The sequence below is a fragment of the Scomber scombrus genome, chromosome 8, assembly GCF_963691925.1.
Source record: "Scomber scombrus chromosome 8, fScoSco1.1, whole genome shotgun sequence".
Lineage (NCBI taxonomy): Eukaryota > Metazoa > Chordata > Actinopteri > Scombriformes > Scombridae > Scomber > Scomber scombrus.
In genome coordinates this window covers 4,525,153-4,542,159 of record NC_084977.1, presented here as the reverse complement: position 1 = coordinate 4,542,159, position 17,007 = coordinate 4,525,153, and the positions used below count along the sequence as shown (strand labels likewise).

At 38.4% G+C, this 17,007-nt stretch overlaps 1 protein-coding gene across 1 annotated transcript in view; it reads right to left on the bottom strand.

Moving 5' to 3' along the window:
• Positions 1-17,007, bottom strand: part of LOC133984718 (inactive N-acetylated-alpha-linked acidic dipeptidase-like protein 2) — a 354,227-nt gene that overhangs the window by 265,000 nt on the left and 72,220 nt on the right. Inside the window, exon 4 of the mRNA XM_062424175.1 lies at positions 2,472-2,739. Coding sequence (XP_062280159.1) covers positions 2,472-2,739 — 268 coding nt within the window. The remainder of the gene's footprint in view (positions 1-2,471; positions 2,740-17,007) is intronic.

Genomic DNA, 17,007 nt, shown 5'->3' with positions numbered 1-17,007 from the left:
TTTTTTAGTTTTTTACTACAGTTTTCATCTTGCAATATTACATAAAATAATTTTGCTCAAATTACCTTCTTCTGGCCCACATTGAGACAATGATGCAATTGTCTTACTTTATCTTTCTGACTTACTCTGTGTGTGTTTGTGTGTGCATGTGTATGTGTGTGTCAGAGGACATAGCTCCTGCAGCACCAAAAAAAACGGTGCCACCAACAGCAGGACTTATTAGCCCGCTATACTCATTCTAGGCCACCATCCATCCATCACAAACGCCATATTTAATTGTCTGAAAGCCATGTTTAGATCCGGCAAACTGCCGCTTAATTCAAGGCAGCGTGTAGGAACGGAGATAGGAAATAATCTGGTGATGGATGACTGTGACCCTCCTTTGGGTAGACTCCCGACAAACGGACAGCTGGATGGATCGAGCAAAGCGAGGAAAGGGGAACGAGTGAGAGAGAGAGAGAAAAAAAAGAGAAGGAAAACTTGGTATTCAGAGAATGACTCCAACTTTTCATCTGCCCTCAGGCTGGGCAGAGGCTCAAGGGAATAACAAGCGTCTCCTTCAACCCCTTTCTCAGTTCCCGAGATACAGAGAAGTAAAACCCTCTAAAAATACTGTGACTGTATTTCTTTGTGTGTGTGTGTGTGTGTGTGTGTGTCTGCCGGCTAGTGCGGGCAGACTACATGCATAATGACTTACATTAACCTTCACACTCCTGAAAGATGGCGGAAGATTTACAGGGCATCCAGCAGGACGCAAACACCATGTTGAGGATTTGTATGCTTTCTGCATTGACTCTAGCTGGTGTTGTTCTAATCAGGGAGTCTATTCTTATCGAATTGTAATGTATAATGTGTGGACTATCTCTTGTCTGAAAGAGATGGCCTGAGGCACCGTACCAAGTAAATTTCTCCTTCTGTTCTATTTATATATATATATATATATATATATATATATATATATATAAAAAAGATCCTCTGGAGGATGACCCATTTAAATGAAGTAAATATACAGCATCTATAATGTGCATTTCTACACTTTGAAGGATAACATTTATAAATCTGTCTTTTTTTTTTAACGGCAAGATATTGGTTTAAAAATTAATTGGATTTTGTAAGTTTGTTTAAAAGTTGTGTTTATTGCTATGAATATTTATGAGTTTAAGAGTGTCATCCCCTTTTCAGTTTGGAGGTATTTACTGACCATCAAAAACTAGCTGCACTGCCTCCCGTCCTCACAGTGAGTCTACAGGGTTCACACATGCTCAAACTCTGGAAAGAAAAACAGGTGGTTCCTGAATGTTCCTGAATGGCTACTAAACCAGCTAACAAGGCCCAATTTGCACATAAGACAAATTTAGAGTAACGTTAGAGGTGTATTTCTTCCTGCTTAGATGGAGGTATCTGTTGTTCTCTAACCCCAGGCCCCTAACTCCAAAGAAAGCAAAAAGTACAAAGTAATATAAATCCTTCTTATATCATCCAACACCTGAGAAGAAATGTTTGTAGCCTGAAGTCTCTCCATGCAGGATGCTAATTTATATTTATCTTTTTTTTTAGGCAAACTGTCTCACCAAGTTTTGATGGATGTCCATTTCTGACTGGTACCTGAAAACGTGAGAAAGGTTGCTTCTGGACATAACCCATTCACCAATGTGTTGTATCTGTATTCACTCGTTCAATTTACGCCTCTCCCTGACTGTCCAGACTAAAATAATGTATGTATGTTGATGGAAAGTCTCATCAAGTATAGGTCTCTAATCTATGTAGGTTTTAACAAGCTTAAAGCTGCTTTATAGCTTTCTATAAATTATTTTGGTACTTTTGTTCTTTCATCGCTGATATTTGCTAAAAGCATCATGTTACTCAGGTTCAGCTATGCCAAAGTTATTCAAAAAGTTGAATGCTGAAGCTTACAGCAGATTTCACTTCTGTGGATGGGATAAAGAAGTATAAGAGGAGTTTATGCATTGGCTCCTATGTGCTAAGATAGGGACTTAAATTGCTATTAAATAAAGCCATGATGACCTTAAATTATGGACAAAATATTCTATAAAAGTACATAATTAGTATTGTCAGGATGTGTTAAACAAGCTGCAGACAAAGAAGTCTTATAAGGACTATTTATTTGTATCACCAATCATTTGGAGATTTTACCAAGGGGGAAAAAACAAAAAACTAATATAAATGTCATCTTTGTCCTTGCCTGATTTGCTAAAAATAACAGCGCTGACATACGTTTAGATCTTTGACTGTGGTCCGCCACGCTGTAACATTTAAAGCCACAACCTCTGGCTCTGACCTTTACTGTTGACCCTCCCACGGGCCGGGGGGGGGGGGGGCTGGACACTTGGACAATCTGACAATATGTAGGTGATGAGGGGGAGGAAGAGCAGGAAAATAGAGCCAGCAGCCACGAGGGTGAGGCAACCTTTGGATTAGGAAATGTCAATACAAGAGTGTTGGTATGGTACCTGCAGACTTCCCACAGCAGAGTAGGCGGCGTAGGAGAACTGCTGCTTGGGCAGGTCGTTGGGCCCTCGCTGGTCACACGGGGTCCCGTTGGGCAGGAAACACTGGCGGCTAGACTTGTCAGTGATGGTGTTGGGCGTGGAGCCAGGTAGGATGAGCAGCGCTGTGTGATTGGACAGTTGGACATCCGTCAAACCAAGTCCCACCCACTGCCTGTAGAGGTACCTGGCCCTGGCTTCCTCGCTGTCATCTGATAGGCTGGAGAAAGACCTGGAAGCAGGAGACAAACAGAGATGAATATTGCATTAGGTAATAAAAACATATAAACACAATATATGTAGATTATTGACTTTGGGGCTAAGAATATGATGGACTTCTACACTTTATTGACTTGTGACTGTGGCCAAATACTAACTACTGAGATTGCAGTTGTTTTTTTTTAAATTCTCACAGGAATCTCTTTGCTTTTTTTGGCAGGAATGTGGGAATTATGGCATGTGTGCTTCTATCTCTATGTGCAACTGTGTGTTGGTGCTTTCATATCCTGAAATAAGGAGTAACTCTCTAAACCTCCTCAGTGCATGCACACAACTGACATGTAGCATCCAACCCATCATCAGTCCAACTTAGAAATGCTCTTATTATGATAGTATAACTTGATTGACCTTTTCATCTGAGGTGGTTTCTTCTAGTCACTTTTCATGCAACAATGGAGGCTTAACATTTGACTGTGCAGTACAATATGTCATGGGATGAGAGTGACCGAAGCGGATTATAATTAAAATAAGTACAAGACACGGCTGAACTGAACAGATGACTTGACAAAGGTTGAACTGAAAACTGGACTAAATACAAACTCAACTAATCAGACAAGTGGCACAACATGAGGGAATGCTGGGAGCTGATAGGCTGGGGAAGACATTAGGAGCAGGGCTAATGAGGAAGATGCAGGGCAGGTGTGAGGAGGTGTACATGAACATGGAAGAGTTGAGGAAGACACAAGGGAAACACAGAGCAAACCAGACCCATAAAACCCAACACCTCTCAATAACAACCCAGTAGAAATCTAACTATCCAAGAAAACAAAATTCAAGTACGCAACACCGCAAGTAACTAAGAATTCAAGAAAGTCCTTTAAAGAAAAGTCAAATAACATAAATGAGCAAAACCAAATGACCCAAAATACAACATAAATGTAACACAGTAAAACCAACCAAGAGTCCCAAAACCATGAGTCCATAACAATTACAACTAAACATCTAAAAACACTATAACAACTAATTGTATATTACTATGTTTAAATAAAATGTTCATGTCCCCCGGTAGTCTTTGACTTTTCCTAAAATAATATGGTATAGCACCTCCTATTGTAAAAACACAGGTGTTAATACCTATAACTGCCAATGGGTACTTTTTTCCTGTAATAAAATTTATTTAAATGTTTAAATATTCTAAGTTTCCAGGCAGTGGCTTGGAGTGTGTGATCTGACAGCTATATTAAGTCATAATTAAATTGTCAATAGAAAAGCAGAGACGAATGACCTGCACAAGAGCCTGAAGTGCAGGAAAGCTGTATGTATGTTTGAGAGACGCATATAATCACGTATTCAAATGAAGTGATGATTCAGCTGACTCACAATTGTTCACTGTGTGTAAAAATCATTTTTAGATCATTGATTGTTCCTTCATGCTTGTTAGGCCATGTTAATGTTTATTTACTGGTAATTATTTAGACTACTTTGGTCATTTAAATAACATGGGTTCTCTCATTATATGATGAGTGTCATTTTATAATGATCATTTATAACCACCCAAATAAGCAATAATTTCCTTTTAATACCTATTTCCTTATACTGACTATACCATGCAAAGTGATTTGTGTTTGTACAGATAATTAGATGACATAGTCACTTTCATCAGGTCAGCAGTGTTATAGTCATACATTTTAATATGTCTGAATGCTTATAATGCTATAAGATAATAAGCTTGAAAACAAAGGATCAGGTGATTGTGTATGGCTGAAACATATAATATAATTTATTCTAAATGAAAGACTGACACCAGTAAATTGTGCTTTTAATTGTGTGCAAGTCCAAGACTGTGTGGAAATAAATCATGTTTATATGTGACTAAATAGCAACAGCAAAAAATGATGAAAACATCAATGATAAAATAAAATGAGAATTAAAAAAGTAAGTATGAAAGTAAGAGCAGCAGTGAGAAGAAGGCTGAGTGCACACAGTACACAGTATCACAATTGGTGTGACAATTAAATATATATAGCACAGTATAGTTAAGTGACTGTAGTGTTCATATTGGTTAAAAGGGGGAAACATGCAGAGTAGTACGTTTGAGGGGAAGTGGTGATGTTACGGGGGAAGTCAGCCTCAGAGCCCCAGGGAAAAAAATACAAGACCTGACATGTTCAATAAAATGTAACTGAAACATCACCATCGTTCATGAACTTCTGCTAAAGAGCTTTTGTTTACTAAACCTAAACACACACGGGCCTCAGGATGCAAACATCAGCCTGTGTTTTGTACATTTGCCTCCCCAACCTTTCCCTTTGACTTGACAAAAATTGCCATTGTGAACACAACAGCGGCATCGATTATAACTAACAATGCAACATAACTAAGAAAAACAATTTAGTAATATACAAATGGAATTTCTAGCAAACTTTTTCTTGGAACTGAAGTTTGATAATTGCCAGAAGGTTTCTTGGAAAATGGAGTATATTGTCTGGAAGTAATCACTTTTTAAAAAATCACAGGAAATCCATTAACTCTACATGACTCCATGTCATGCAAGTAATAATTTCACATATAATCAAATCATTTTTCCTTTTTTGATTGCAGTTATAAAAGTGTTTTCTACTGAAAAGTAACTCTTTGAGTTTAAACCAAAAAGTCTGAATTATGAAGTGATTTATAAAAGAAGTGAAAATGACTGAGAATGTAAGTTGATGTTTTTTTTGTCTTTTTTGTGTGTATTGCTGTAACAAATAAGTAACTATAGTTGCATTTATCACACTTGTTCACAATATATCAAACAACTAATTTACATGAGCTTTTAGAATATGAGACCATGCAGTGGGTTTTTACACTGTATATTCTAGTAAATATGGTGTTTTTCTGACTCTATGTTATATTTGTTTCTTTCAATTATGTTCTTGAAAATGGAAAAAAAAACCCTAATAACATATTTATTCAAGGACTGATATGTAGAGAAATTAATGTTTCATTTAACAGTTCATAAAATCGAAGATAATAATAGATGCTTCTGCTAATTGGTCTTTATGACAGATAAAATAACTTGACATTTGTTTTGCTTGAGCTTGGTCTCTCTCTCCCTCACACACACACACACACACACACACACACACACACACACACACACACACACACACACACACACACACACACACACACACACACACACACACACACACACACACACACACACACACACACACACACACACACACACACTGAATTCCTCCCTGGAGCTGTCTGTCTCTGTCATTCCTGTTTTCCTAATTGCAGGAAAGAAATGTCAATACAATTTGATCCGGGTGTTATTTGAGTCTCCTCTGCCGGTTTGTTTGGCTCCTGATGTTTACTCTCTTTATTGTTCTGCCTCAGAGCGGACTGGACTCAAAAGTTCAGCAATAAAGACGTTTCTAGAAAGGACTAGGTGGTATTTCAGCTCAATGAAGAAGAACAAAATAAGCCATCCAGCACTGAACAATACCTTAGTCTGAAAAAATATGATATCTCAATAAAGGATATCCTCTCACATACACGGTTAACAACAACAGTTAAAAATTAATAACAGCCGTTCTCTTTAAAATGTCACCCATTGTAACTAATGGGGCCATAAAAAGCAAACAAGAGCAGTGTAGGTGTTTTTCTGCTCAGATATGAGTTCATCTTTCAAACGTTTAAAGATGGATGTGTTCATGAAAGGTCTTATTCTCCATTTCCACTGACACACTCCCTGGGGCTGGATTCTTTCTTTTTTCATGATTTTATTTCAAAGAAATACTTCAACATGTTCTGGGAAGACTGATATCAATCGTATATATGTCCTGTGCTTCATTTACAGAGTTTAAACCAGGACGTGGTTATTCTATTCTAGATCAGCATAAAGTAGAGAGGCAGGGAGATTATAACTAGACTAGTGCAAATGAGACCAAAGAAATAGCATCTAATTCATAAAGCATCTGAAAAGGTAAAAATTCACTGCAAACTGTGATGCCAAGAAAATAGCACCATGGTGCATCTTTGCCATTTGCATTAATGTATATGAGTTAATATTCATACATTATTGTTAGATTCAGACATGTATGTAATGTAACCTGCCTGAGTCACATTAATACCTGTATTTTCACATTGGACATTTCAGTAGATTATGTTATAAATGCAAAATACTAGAGAAGTAAGAAAAGCTAAATACATGAAAGCTGGTTTGTTATTGTGGAGGGCTCTCTCTCTCTCTCTCTGTGTGTGTGTGTGTGTGTGTGTGTGTGTGTGTGTGTGTGTGTGTGTGTGTGTGTGTGTGTGTGTTCTGTTAATTAAAGTCATGCAATTTGAGGCTTTTATGCTTTCTGCAGTTTTCATTATGGACAAATCTGTGTGCTAAAATGTGGAGAAAAGCCTGAAAAACTGGAAACAACTCAACTAACTCCAACAGATGCAAAACAAGGGTAAATTACATTCAGCTGCAGAACTTCCTGGGCGTGTTGGTGCCAGCACATTATTAGCGCAAAATCTTTGGTGGACAGGACCTTGGGGTGCAAATGCCACGAAATTCATGAAGCTATATGCAGGCGCAATCCATTCTTTGTGGATTTGGCCATAACCCGAGATTTCCAAATCCGAATGAGTGCTTTTAGGCTACCGTAATTACTCTAGTAGCAGCACAACTCAACGGCCCGATTTTATTAACTTGCCCAAATTTAGTTGATTTGGTCATTCATCATTTTCTTTGATTTTTATCCTTATACCATGTGTCAGTAGGCTACGTAGATAGTTGGTGTCTTTTTTTCTTTTTTTTTAAAGATTTTGTTTGGCATAGACATCTTTATTTAGCAGTAGACAGACAGGACACATGATAAAGGTGTGACATGCAGTAAAGGACCTCCGACCGGGATTCAAACCGGGGTCTGCTGCGTATATTGCATGAACTCTAACCACTCGACCACCTGCGCGCCATAGTTGGTGTCTTTATATAAAAAGAGGTTACTTTATTCATACCCGTAGGTAGATTTGTTTTGCAGTGAGTTGTCATCCATACATACAACATTACACCATAACAACCAAAAGAATAAAACACAATAAAGATAAAAGTGCTCCAAAGCTCAAGGCTTCACCAGTAAACACACAGATTTCCTAAGACACGGAGTGACCAAGATAAAAGTGGCTATTGATCCAAGGATGTAATGAATATAAAATAACACAGATTCTTGGCTAAAAAATAGATATACATAAATAAATAGATACATAAATAAGTCACGTGCAAGGTGTGTATAGTTACAGCTTATTCAGCTCAATGATGGCAGCAGGAATAAAACTGTTCCGATAGCGCTTGGTCTTGCATTTAGGGACCAAATACCTCCGTCTGGAGGGGAGAAGCTGGAACTCACAGCTCAAAGGGTCAGAGTCATTATTTAAAATAGAAAAAGCAATCCTCTGTAACTGTCTGGAATACAAGCTGAAACTCACCAATCAATCGAGAAGACCATTTGACAATTAGGTTCAAGGCATTCCTCTCTTTTAAGGATGTGTGACCGAACCGTGACACCGAAGAAAAAAGATAACACAGATTCAATAAAAGCACGATAAAACATGGTCACAATGGTATGGTCAATATGAAGTGAGAGAGCAGATGCTGTTGACCCTTCTTGCATACAGCTTCACAGTTGGCTTCAAAATTCAGTTTGTCATCAATGACAGTTTGAAGATATTTATAGGATTGCACCACCGCGATAGTCTGACCTTTGATTAAAGTGTCTTCATGCATATGGGTGTTCCTCCTGAAATCAATAACCATATATTAGGTTTTTGCTATATTCATTTGGAGGTGGGACTGTTCACCCCACCGCATACTTAATAATGAATCTATTTTCATGTTTGCTTTGGCACATGTTTGTGTATAAGATGTATAGAAGTGGTGACAAAACACAGCGTTGAGGTGAACCAGTAGATGAGCACTTTCTCTCAGAGAGAACACCATGGTTGTTATTCAGCTCAAAGTCTTCTTGTAGCCTTTTGGTTAAAATGTGAGGTAGGATTGTATTAAAAGCAGAGGAAAAATCCACAAATAAAAGTCTGGCATAGGTCCCTTTAAAATCCAAACGCTTGAAATTGAGTTGATAAGTTTTAAAATATGTCAGGAGGTGATCTTTAATGTTTATATATTTTGCTTTTCCTTGTGTTATGTCCTTTTGGGACACTGTACAGATAGGTATCTCATGTCAGCTAAAAGTCTATCATTCAACATAATTAAGCCCAACTTTGTATGTACAATAAATATAAAGGTTTAGACACATTTTCCAACTTTCCCATTCACTTGATTAGGAAAGTCAAACTTCTGTTTGACTGGGACTGTATATGAGCTATGTATTAAACTCAAACATCTGGATATGTAGGATGATGTGATGTTCGTAAGTCATAAGCGTTGGAATATTTGCTATCTCTACCACCCATTCTGTATGATGTGAACCCAGCATAACTGTCAGTCATTGTGGCTTTGGAGCCATTTTGCCAACACTGGTGATGTGGTTCTTTTCACCAGGAGACAGATATGTATCTTTTCTGTCAGCAATTCCCAACTTCTCCAAATCCATATTACAATCAGAAGGCTGACATAAATGTTTTCCCATGATTATTGAAATAAACAATATGAACTCAGCTAAGCATATTTCTCAAAATCATTGTAGTAATACATTTCATGTGTGGTTTTTAAAGAAGTGCTAGCTATATATAGATTAGTATAAATAGGTATTAATCACCACTACATATTATACTGTATGTGTGTGTGCGTGCAAATGGTGTAGACATACTTTTTGCGTTTATGTGTCTAGTGTGTGTGTGCGTGTGTGTGTGTGTGTGTGTGTGTGTGTGTGTGTGTGTGTGTGTGTGTGTGTGTGTGTGTGAGTGTGTGATAGAGAAAGATATCTATATCAGTCTCAGCAGCAGATGGCCCAAACACACAATTCTGCCATTCTCTAGTCAGCAGGCCACGTCTCATAGCTCGCCAGGAGCAGCAGCAGGAGGCAGTGTATGTGTTTGCTTGTGCGTGTGTGTGTGTGTGTGTGTGTGTGTGTGTGTGTGTGTGTGTGTGTGTGTGTGTGTGTGAAAGTGTGTGTGAGAGTGAATGTGCTTTCTTATGTGTGTGCTCACAGAAACCTTCATCTATAAGCCAGGCTGTTGGAAGGACTCCCTGCAGTTTGGGACACATGCCCATTTGTGATGACGCTTCATGTCTCAAGTGACTTTCAGTGTGTCTCCGTTTGTGTGTGTATGTGTGTGTGTGTGTGTCTGTCACAGATGTGTGTTCATGTGCATGTCTTATGTGACCCTGATGTCATGCAGTTGTATGAGATTTCCTACCCCTCCCTTGTCCTCAGAGTACATTTGTCTGTCACTGCAGCAGTGCCGGAGGAAATATTCAGATCCTTTAAGTTAAGTAAAAGGAGGAGCTGAACAAGAACAAGTCCTGCATTCAAATCTGTACAAGTACAATCAGAAAAATGTCCTTAAATATCAAAAGTACGAGTTAGAAATATATTAGAGTAACATTAAAAAAAAGTAATACCTTCAAAAGCTCGACTTTTCTATGTTTTTATGTAAGGTGTCATAGTGACACACAGATCATTAATCACATAGACTCTGTAGATCCTCCTTAGTTTAATTTGACAGTTTTGGTTCCCCAAGTCTGTAAGGTAAGGACACATTTAAATGGATGTATTAGCTAAAGTAAACCTTAAAATGATTTCAATATATTACTGTGGTCTTTTGTTATAATCTCAGCCTCAAACACTTTTTAAACATAGCTTGTACATGATTGCGGTTAATCAACGGATTGGGCGGTTGGGTCATGAAAATGAACATTCTGAATAATAGCAGATGGGTCACAGGTGGTGAAATAATGCATCATTAATAAGGAAAATATTAACTACATGTGAGGACATGTGAGGACTTTGAATCTGTGGAGACAGCTAGGCCAGAGTGGCTTAAAATTCTGGTTGCCCATCACTACAGGCACGTCCATTCCCAGGTGCCGTGGCAGCGGCTGATTCAGGGTGCCATTGGGGGGGGGGTGGGGGGGTGCTAGTTCAAGAACATGCAGGTGGTAGCAGAGAGTAAAAATGAATCATCCTCCACATGAGCTCCTCTTGCTGTGAGCGTTACTCCTCCAGCATGAGGAGGATCAAGTCAGGCTAGAGGTCCTGCCTGTCCAACCAGATGTTCTACCGCCTCACACAAACATCCCTCTAATGACCCTCCAGCACAGAACAATGAGTCAGAGAAAGCAGTGACCAAATGGAGTAATGGCTTCAGGCCACGAAGACCTGAGAAGACTGACTAAACTGAGACTGAGTGTTTTTTTTATTTTGTAACTTTGTTTTTTACATTTTAAGGATAACTTTTCAGTTTTGTTTTAAACCTGTTTTTTGTTTAAATGGAAAAAAATACATATAATAGTTGTGTTCCTCAACATGTAAATGCAGTTTTTATTAGGCTATGCCACTAACAACTAACAACTATAGAAGACAATAAAAATGTGATTTGATTTGATTTTATTAGTAATGAAGTACTTTTACATTAATGTATTACTGCTTTTACTCAAGTATGGAATTTGAGGACTGTATCTTATATTTTTCTTATTTGCTGTTCCATTACCTCTTGTGTGGAGGCATTTCCCACCAATGTCAAATCCTGACACCCGAATTTATCAGGACACACAGCAGAATGTGTGATGTCTCAGTTCTCCTGAAGGACACTGGTCACTCAGCACGGTGGGCCATTTTTGTGATTTAGTTTATTAAAAGTTTAATGGGTCCACGTTTCAGACGCCACTAAACCTGTCATTTTAGAAGGTTACTATCCCATCAATATCACGTGGAGCTGTATCCCATTTAAAGGCAGATGACTCTCCTTTTTGACATTTCCTCCCAGCTAAAAGGATCACGTCTGGATATCATGATCATCATCTTTCAAAATTATTCCAAACCATCAGTTCAGAAACTCTTAAATCAAGAAAATTGGTGTTATTTCCATGCTGGGTAACCTTTTCGATGCCTGCTGAGATGTTCTGATTGTTTTGAAGTGTTAATAAACAGACCACATTTGAAGCCCAGTGACTGTCTTTATCTGATGACTGGATTTTCTCTTCTGAAGCCTTCCTACCCCACAGAGAACGATGAAATGTGCTTATCCAAACTTCAGCCGGCTGAAACTGTTTTTTATAAAAGTTTTTTTTTTGTTATGTTTCATATCTTCTCTCTTTGGCATCGAAGTTTTAATTAATTCTTTATTCTCAATATCACGAACAAAAAGGGTGAGGAAAGAAACGGCTCTTCATCATGATTTGAAACAACAGTTCAAAGGATGGTCTCAAACTCCCAAGCTCCATTTCTATGTGAGTCAAAAGCTTTTGTGTTTTAAAAAAAGTTGGAAAATGGCAACGTTGCTTCAAAGCCAAGTCTTTAGCATCACCGAAAGACAAACAGACTAATTAAGTCTGGCAAATAACACATTTACGGCCTGAGAGTCCAGTTGAAAAAAGCCACTTACACATTTATGTTTTTACTGCATGTTTTATGCTTGGTATGATGATAATGTGTAAGAGCTATTAGCATGAGAACAGGCAGATAAATCACATATCCCGCTCATGCAGGATGTGGATATAATTGCCTTAGTGGGCGCTCTGTGCGCTTTCTCGGGCCAAGCAGACTTGGAATCTGAGTCACTGTTGCCTCTGCTGGCAGCTGCGGAGGATAATATATTCCTGTAGCACACAATCATTTTAATAGCTCATCCATTTGTTCAGGAGACAATTGATTTTCTCTGTTTCCCTACACGTTAGTCACATTTGATTTCTCTCATCCCATTTGCATTTGTCACATTTTAAGAGCGTGGCGCCTGTGCTCAGGCTCCATGATAGGAAATCTATTCAGGTGCCAGGGCTGGTGTTAAGGTGGATTCTAAGCGATGATGGAGGCTGTCAATAAAGACGATTCGACACATTACCGGCTGAGTGATATAGTCCAACTCAGAAGGGAGGAATTAGAGAGCTACATCATCTGAGAGTTCAGTCGCTGAAACTGAGACAGGAGTTGATTCCAGTGCAGTTTTCCACATACAGTATCAGCATTAAAGAATGTGAAGCATTTTCATACATATAGGTATGTATATATATATTTACATATAAGGGCTGTCAATCGATTCAAATATTTAATCGTGCATGATTGTTTCGAGTTAACTCAAGATTAATCGCACATTTTTTATTTGTTCTAAATGAACTTTAAAATGATAGGAAGTATTTAATACTCTTATCAACATGGGAGAGGACGCATATGCTTGCTTTATGCAAATGTATGTTTATCATTACTGAAACAATCCAGAACAACGAAATAATGCATGCTCCAAAAATATGTTGTCCGAGCATACAGCTGATACATAGAGCCCTCCTCACACCAAAGGCAGACCACACTAGATCATTTGCAACAGAGACACATGAACAAACTTTCAACAGTGATAGCTAAATTGGTGGCTACAGCATGCAGGCCGGTTAACACTGTGGAGAAAAAGGGTCTACCGGTCGGGCCAAGGGTCAAACAGAACATGTGCTCGTTAATTGTGCATCCAAAAAAATAGTACCGTTAAAATATATTTACATTAACTTTGACAGCCCTATGATATATGTATATATATATATGAAGATGTACAGTATATGAGAAGAAATGTGTCTTTTATCACTGCTATATGTAGAGAGAAAAGACACTCAGATACTATACATCTTCATATATCGCCCACACACATCTGTTAAAAGCCATGTGGTGCATCACACATGACAGTATAGCACGGTGAGTTTATTCAGGAACCAGTTATCGGATTTTTTTTAATGCGTTTACATTCATATGAATACCCAAAGGATGAACCAAAGAATAGAAACAGGTACAGTTTAAAAGGTCTTGGTTACATTAACACAGAGAGAACACACAGTAGGATTGTGCACAGTTCAGACTTACAGTATAGGTGTACACATGATGCTCTCTGGTGAGTTAGGTTATATGGTCAGGTTGTTTCTCTTATAGTAAAACGGAATATCTTGAGGTTTTAATGACTGTGTAGGTATTCTTTTAAAAAGCTATGTATATGTGCTTGATAAATGGATATATGGTGCATTTATTAACTTGAATTGGGATAATGACTTTTTATTGACATTGTAGGCATCATTTTATTCCTCTATGTGCATTTCACTGCTGATTTAATAATAATAATGGTACAGGCAATAAAAATAACCATAGAGGTGTGTGTATTTACAGAACATGGAGGTGGTTCTGCTTTGACAGATACTAATGTGCAAACTGTTGATTAAAGGTGTGAACATGTATAGTATGTATAGAAACATATATATCATTTTCTAACATAAGTCTTTAGATTAATGTCTTTACTTTCAGTAAGCAGCTTGTTTAAATTCATTTGTATACTCCATGATGTTCAGGTGTCCTTTATTACATCACCAAATGGCACTTTAAAAATGTGTTAAATTAAGGCATCATATAACTTTGACCAAAAAAAAAAGGTGAATTAATGCATTACCTCACTCGAGTGTAAAATGAAGTCACTGTGCTGCCAAAACACAAAGCAACCCTTGTGCTGTTAAGTTGTTATTTAAAGGGCAACTACACATAATTTAATTATGCAATATGGGAAGTGTAGGATCTTGAGCCATACAAGGGACTAAGGTTAGGATTTCTCATTATTTGAACTACCAAACCTATGATGCAATCACGATCAAATATGCAGAATAGTAAAGTTTAAAAAAAATAATGGTGAGCCTGAGGCTAACTGACTGCTTTGTTTTTTCATATGCACACACTGAATCTTCTTCTAATCAGTGCCAAATGTTGGCTGAGCATCTGTGTGCTGGATCTCTTGCTAACTACTCTGCACCAGGTTACTGCTTTTCTGAGGGAGTGGATGTGTGTTTTAAGTGTTCTCTTTGTGTGTGTATGTCTGAATGTCTGTCTCTGTCAAGGCTAGTGTGGCAGCTAAGAGTCTAGTGCAGCGGTGATAAATGAAGACAGGAGTTCAGAGACAGGCTGATTGTGAATAAAGCAGCAGTTAAAGAGCTGCATCTGACTGAATGCAAAGCAGGTTCCGGTGTTGCTGCACACGGCTATACTGCTGAACAGCGAAGCACACGCTCACATATCAACAGTCTCTCGCTGAACAATTAACCTTTGACGTCCCTGAACAAAATATTACATTTTTCTCTCTGAGTCTTGATAATAAGGGCAGTCAAGAGATATGAGAGAGAGAGAGAGAGAGAGAGAGAGAGAGAGAGAGAGAGAGAGAGAGAGAGAGAGAGAGAGAGAGAGAGAGAGAGAGAGAGAGAGAGAGAGAGAGAGAGAGAGAGAGAGAGAGAGAGAGAGAGAGAGAGAGAGAGAGAGACATTTAGAAAAGAAAAAAAAAGTAATATCAGGATCTCACTGCTATCATGATCCAGGTTAGTTTAAGTCTATTACATTGGAATTTAGCAGAATAAATGCATAGGGTGATGAAAGTAACAACATATGTAACTGTAATGTAATTACTGTCAAATTATAATTCTACTTTTTACTGAAAAGGGACAAAGAGTCCATACAGCAGCATTGTTTCACTTCACCTGGGACATGATTACTGACCCCTGATTTTGGGTCTTGAAAGGACTGAAAGCTGTTTTGCTCCTCTTCCCAAAGGCTATAGAGGAAGGAGGGCTGGATTCTGAGGACCCCTTTGAAATTGGACAGTCATGTCCTTCCCTCATGCTGTCCTCAGTCTTAGTCCTGGGCCACGCAGCCTACCTCTACCTGAGCAGCACATGTCTGTTGCTGTGTTGCCACAGCTTGCAACTGTGCAGCATCCACACACACACTGCAGTGCTGCCATTGCCAGCCCTATATCTAGAGATAGAGTGTGACTTTGATAATAGAATGTCTCATATAATTTCATATCAAAAGTTCCATTTATATTCAGTTTAGACAGTAAAGGTCAATTGCGACAATAAATACATAATATGTGAGGCTTTCTTTCTGTCTCTCATTAGCCCTGTTAGCTTCTGCCTGTCTCCACAGCTGTACCTCATTATCTAATTCATCTGTGTGTATACTGAAAGAAAGAAAGGGAGCATAATTTCTCAATCTTATTGGCAAGATTGTCTAACCTGTCTTGCCATTGCCGTCTTTTATTGTTCTTTTATTGTACCTGCTCATTTGCAGGACAATTAGCTCGGTTACGGTTTGCTTGATACTGCCAGGCTGTTGCTGCCTACCAGCTTTAAAGAAGCAAAAGTAATCCATAGCTAGAAATGTGAGGTGGACTCAGAATCTCTAACATAAACTTGAAAATAAAGGCAGTAAACGTGTTATACTTGAATACAACTATACTGCAATGGAATCTGACTGTGGCCATCTTTTATTGTGCAACCTCCAATGTTGCCTGACCAATAAGCAGCACCCTTTAATAATACCTGTCTCATCTGTTAAGCCTGAATTGCCAAATGGAGTACTTATATACATGTGTACATTCTACCTGTACAGGGTATAATATAGCATGTGGCAGATTTCTCCATAAATGCTGACACCACCTTAGAGGTTTTAGTGTCACATTAAAGAACATTCAGAACACATGGCAGCATAAATCTGCAACCTGCATGTTAGGGTATAGTTTCTCTTGAAGTGAGACTATCCTGACTGCTTATGTGACTACAGCCCTATTTCCAGCTGGTATAGTCTTTGCATTTACACCTGGGGTTTATAAGCGCTTTTGCTATCTTGATTCCATCCATATTGTGATTGAAATATCAATGCGCAAATGAGCTAGGATGGGCTGGCTGATTAGTCAACAGACATGGCACGTCCCAGGTCATGGGAAGCAATGCTGAGGATGGGTTTCATTCAGTTTATATGAGGGAAGACTTTAGATAATACTTTTAGTTTTGAGTGGAGCTTCAAAATGTGATCTGAGTACATTTACACCATGCATTACAGTATTTTTTTCATACCCAGATATGCTAAAGATTGCATGTTAATGCAAAGTGTAAATGGGGGCAATTTTATCGAAACAAATACCTATGTAAGTATGAAAATACTTTTTCAGAGTCATGCATTCCATGTTTAAATTCTCAGTATTGACCACTGCTCCAGATTCAGCTTCCAACAGCCAGACAATCATCATACACACTGCTGAGGTCACACGCACACTCAACAAATATTTTCAACCAATCCCTGGCACGCTGCATTGTCCCCACATGTTTAAAGAC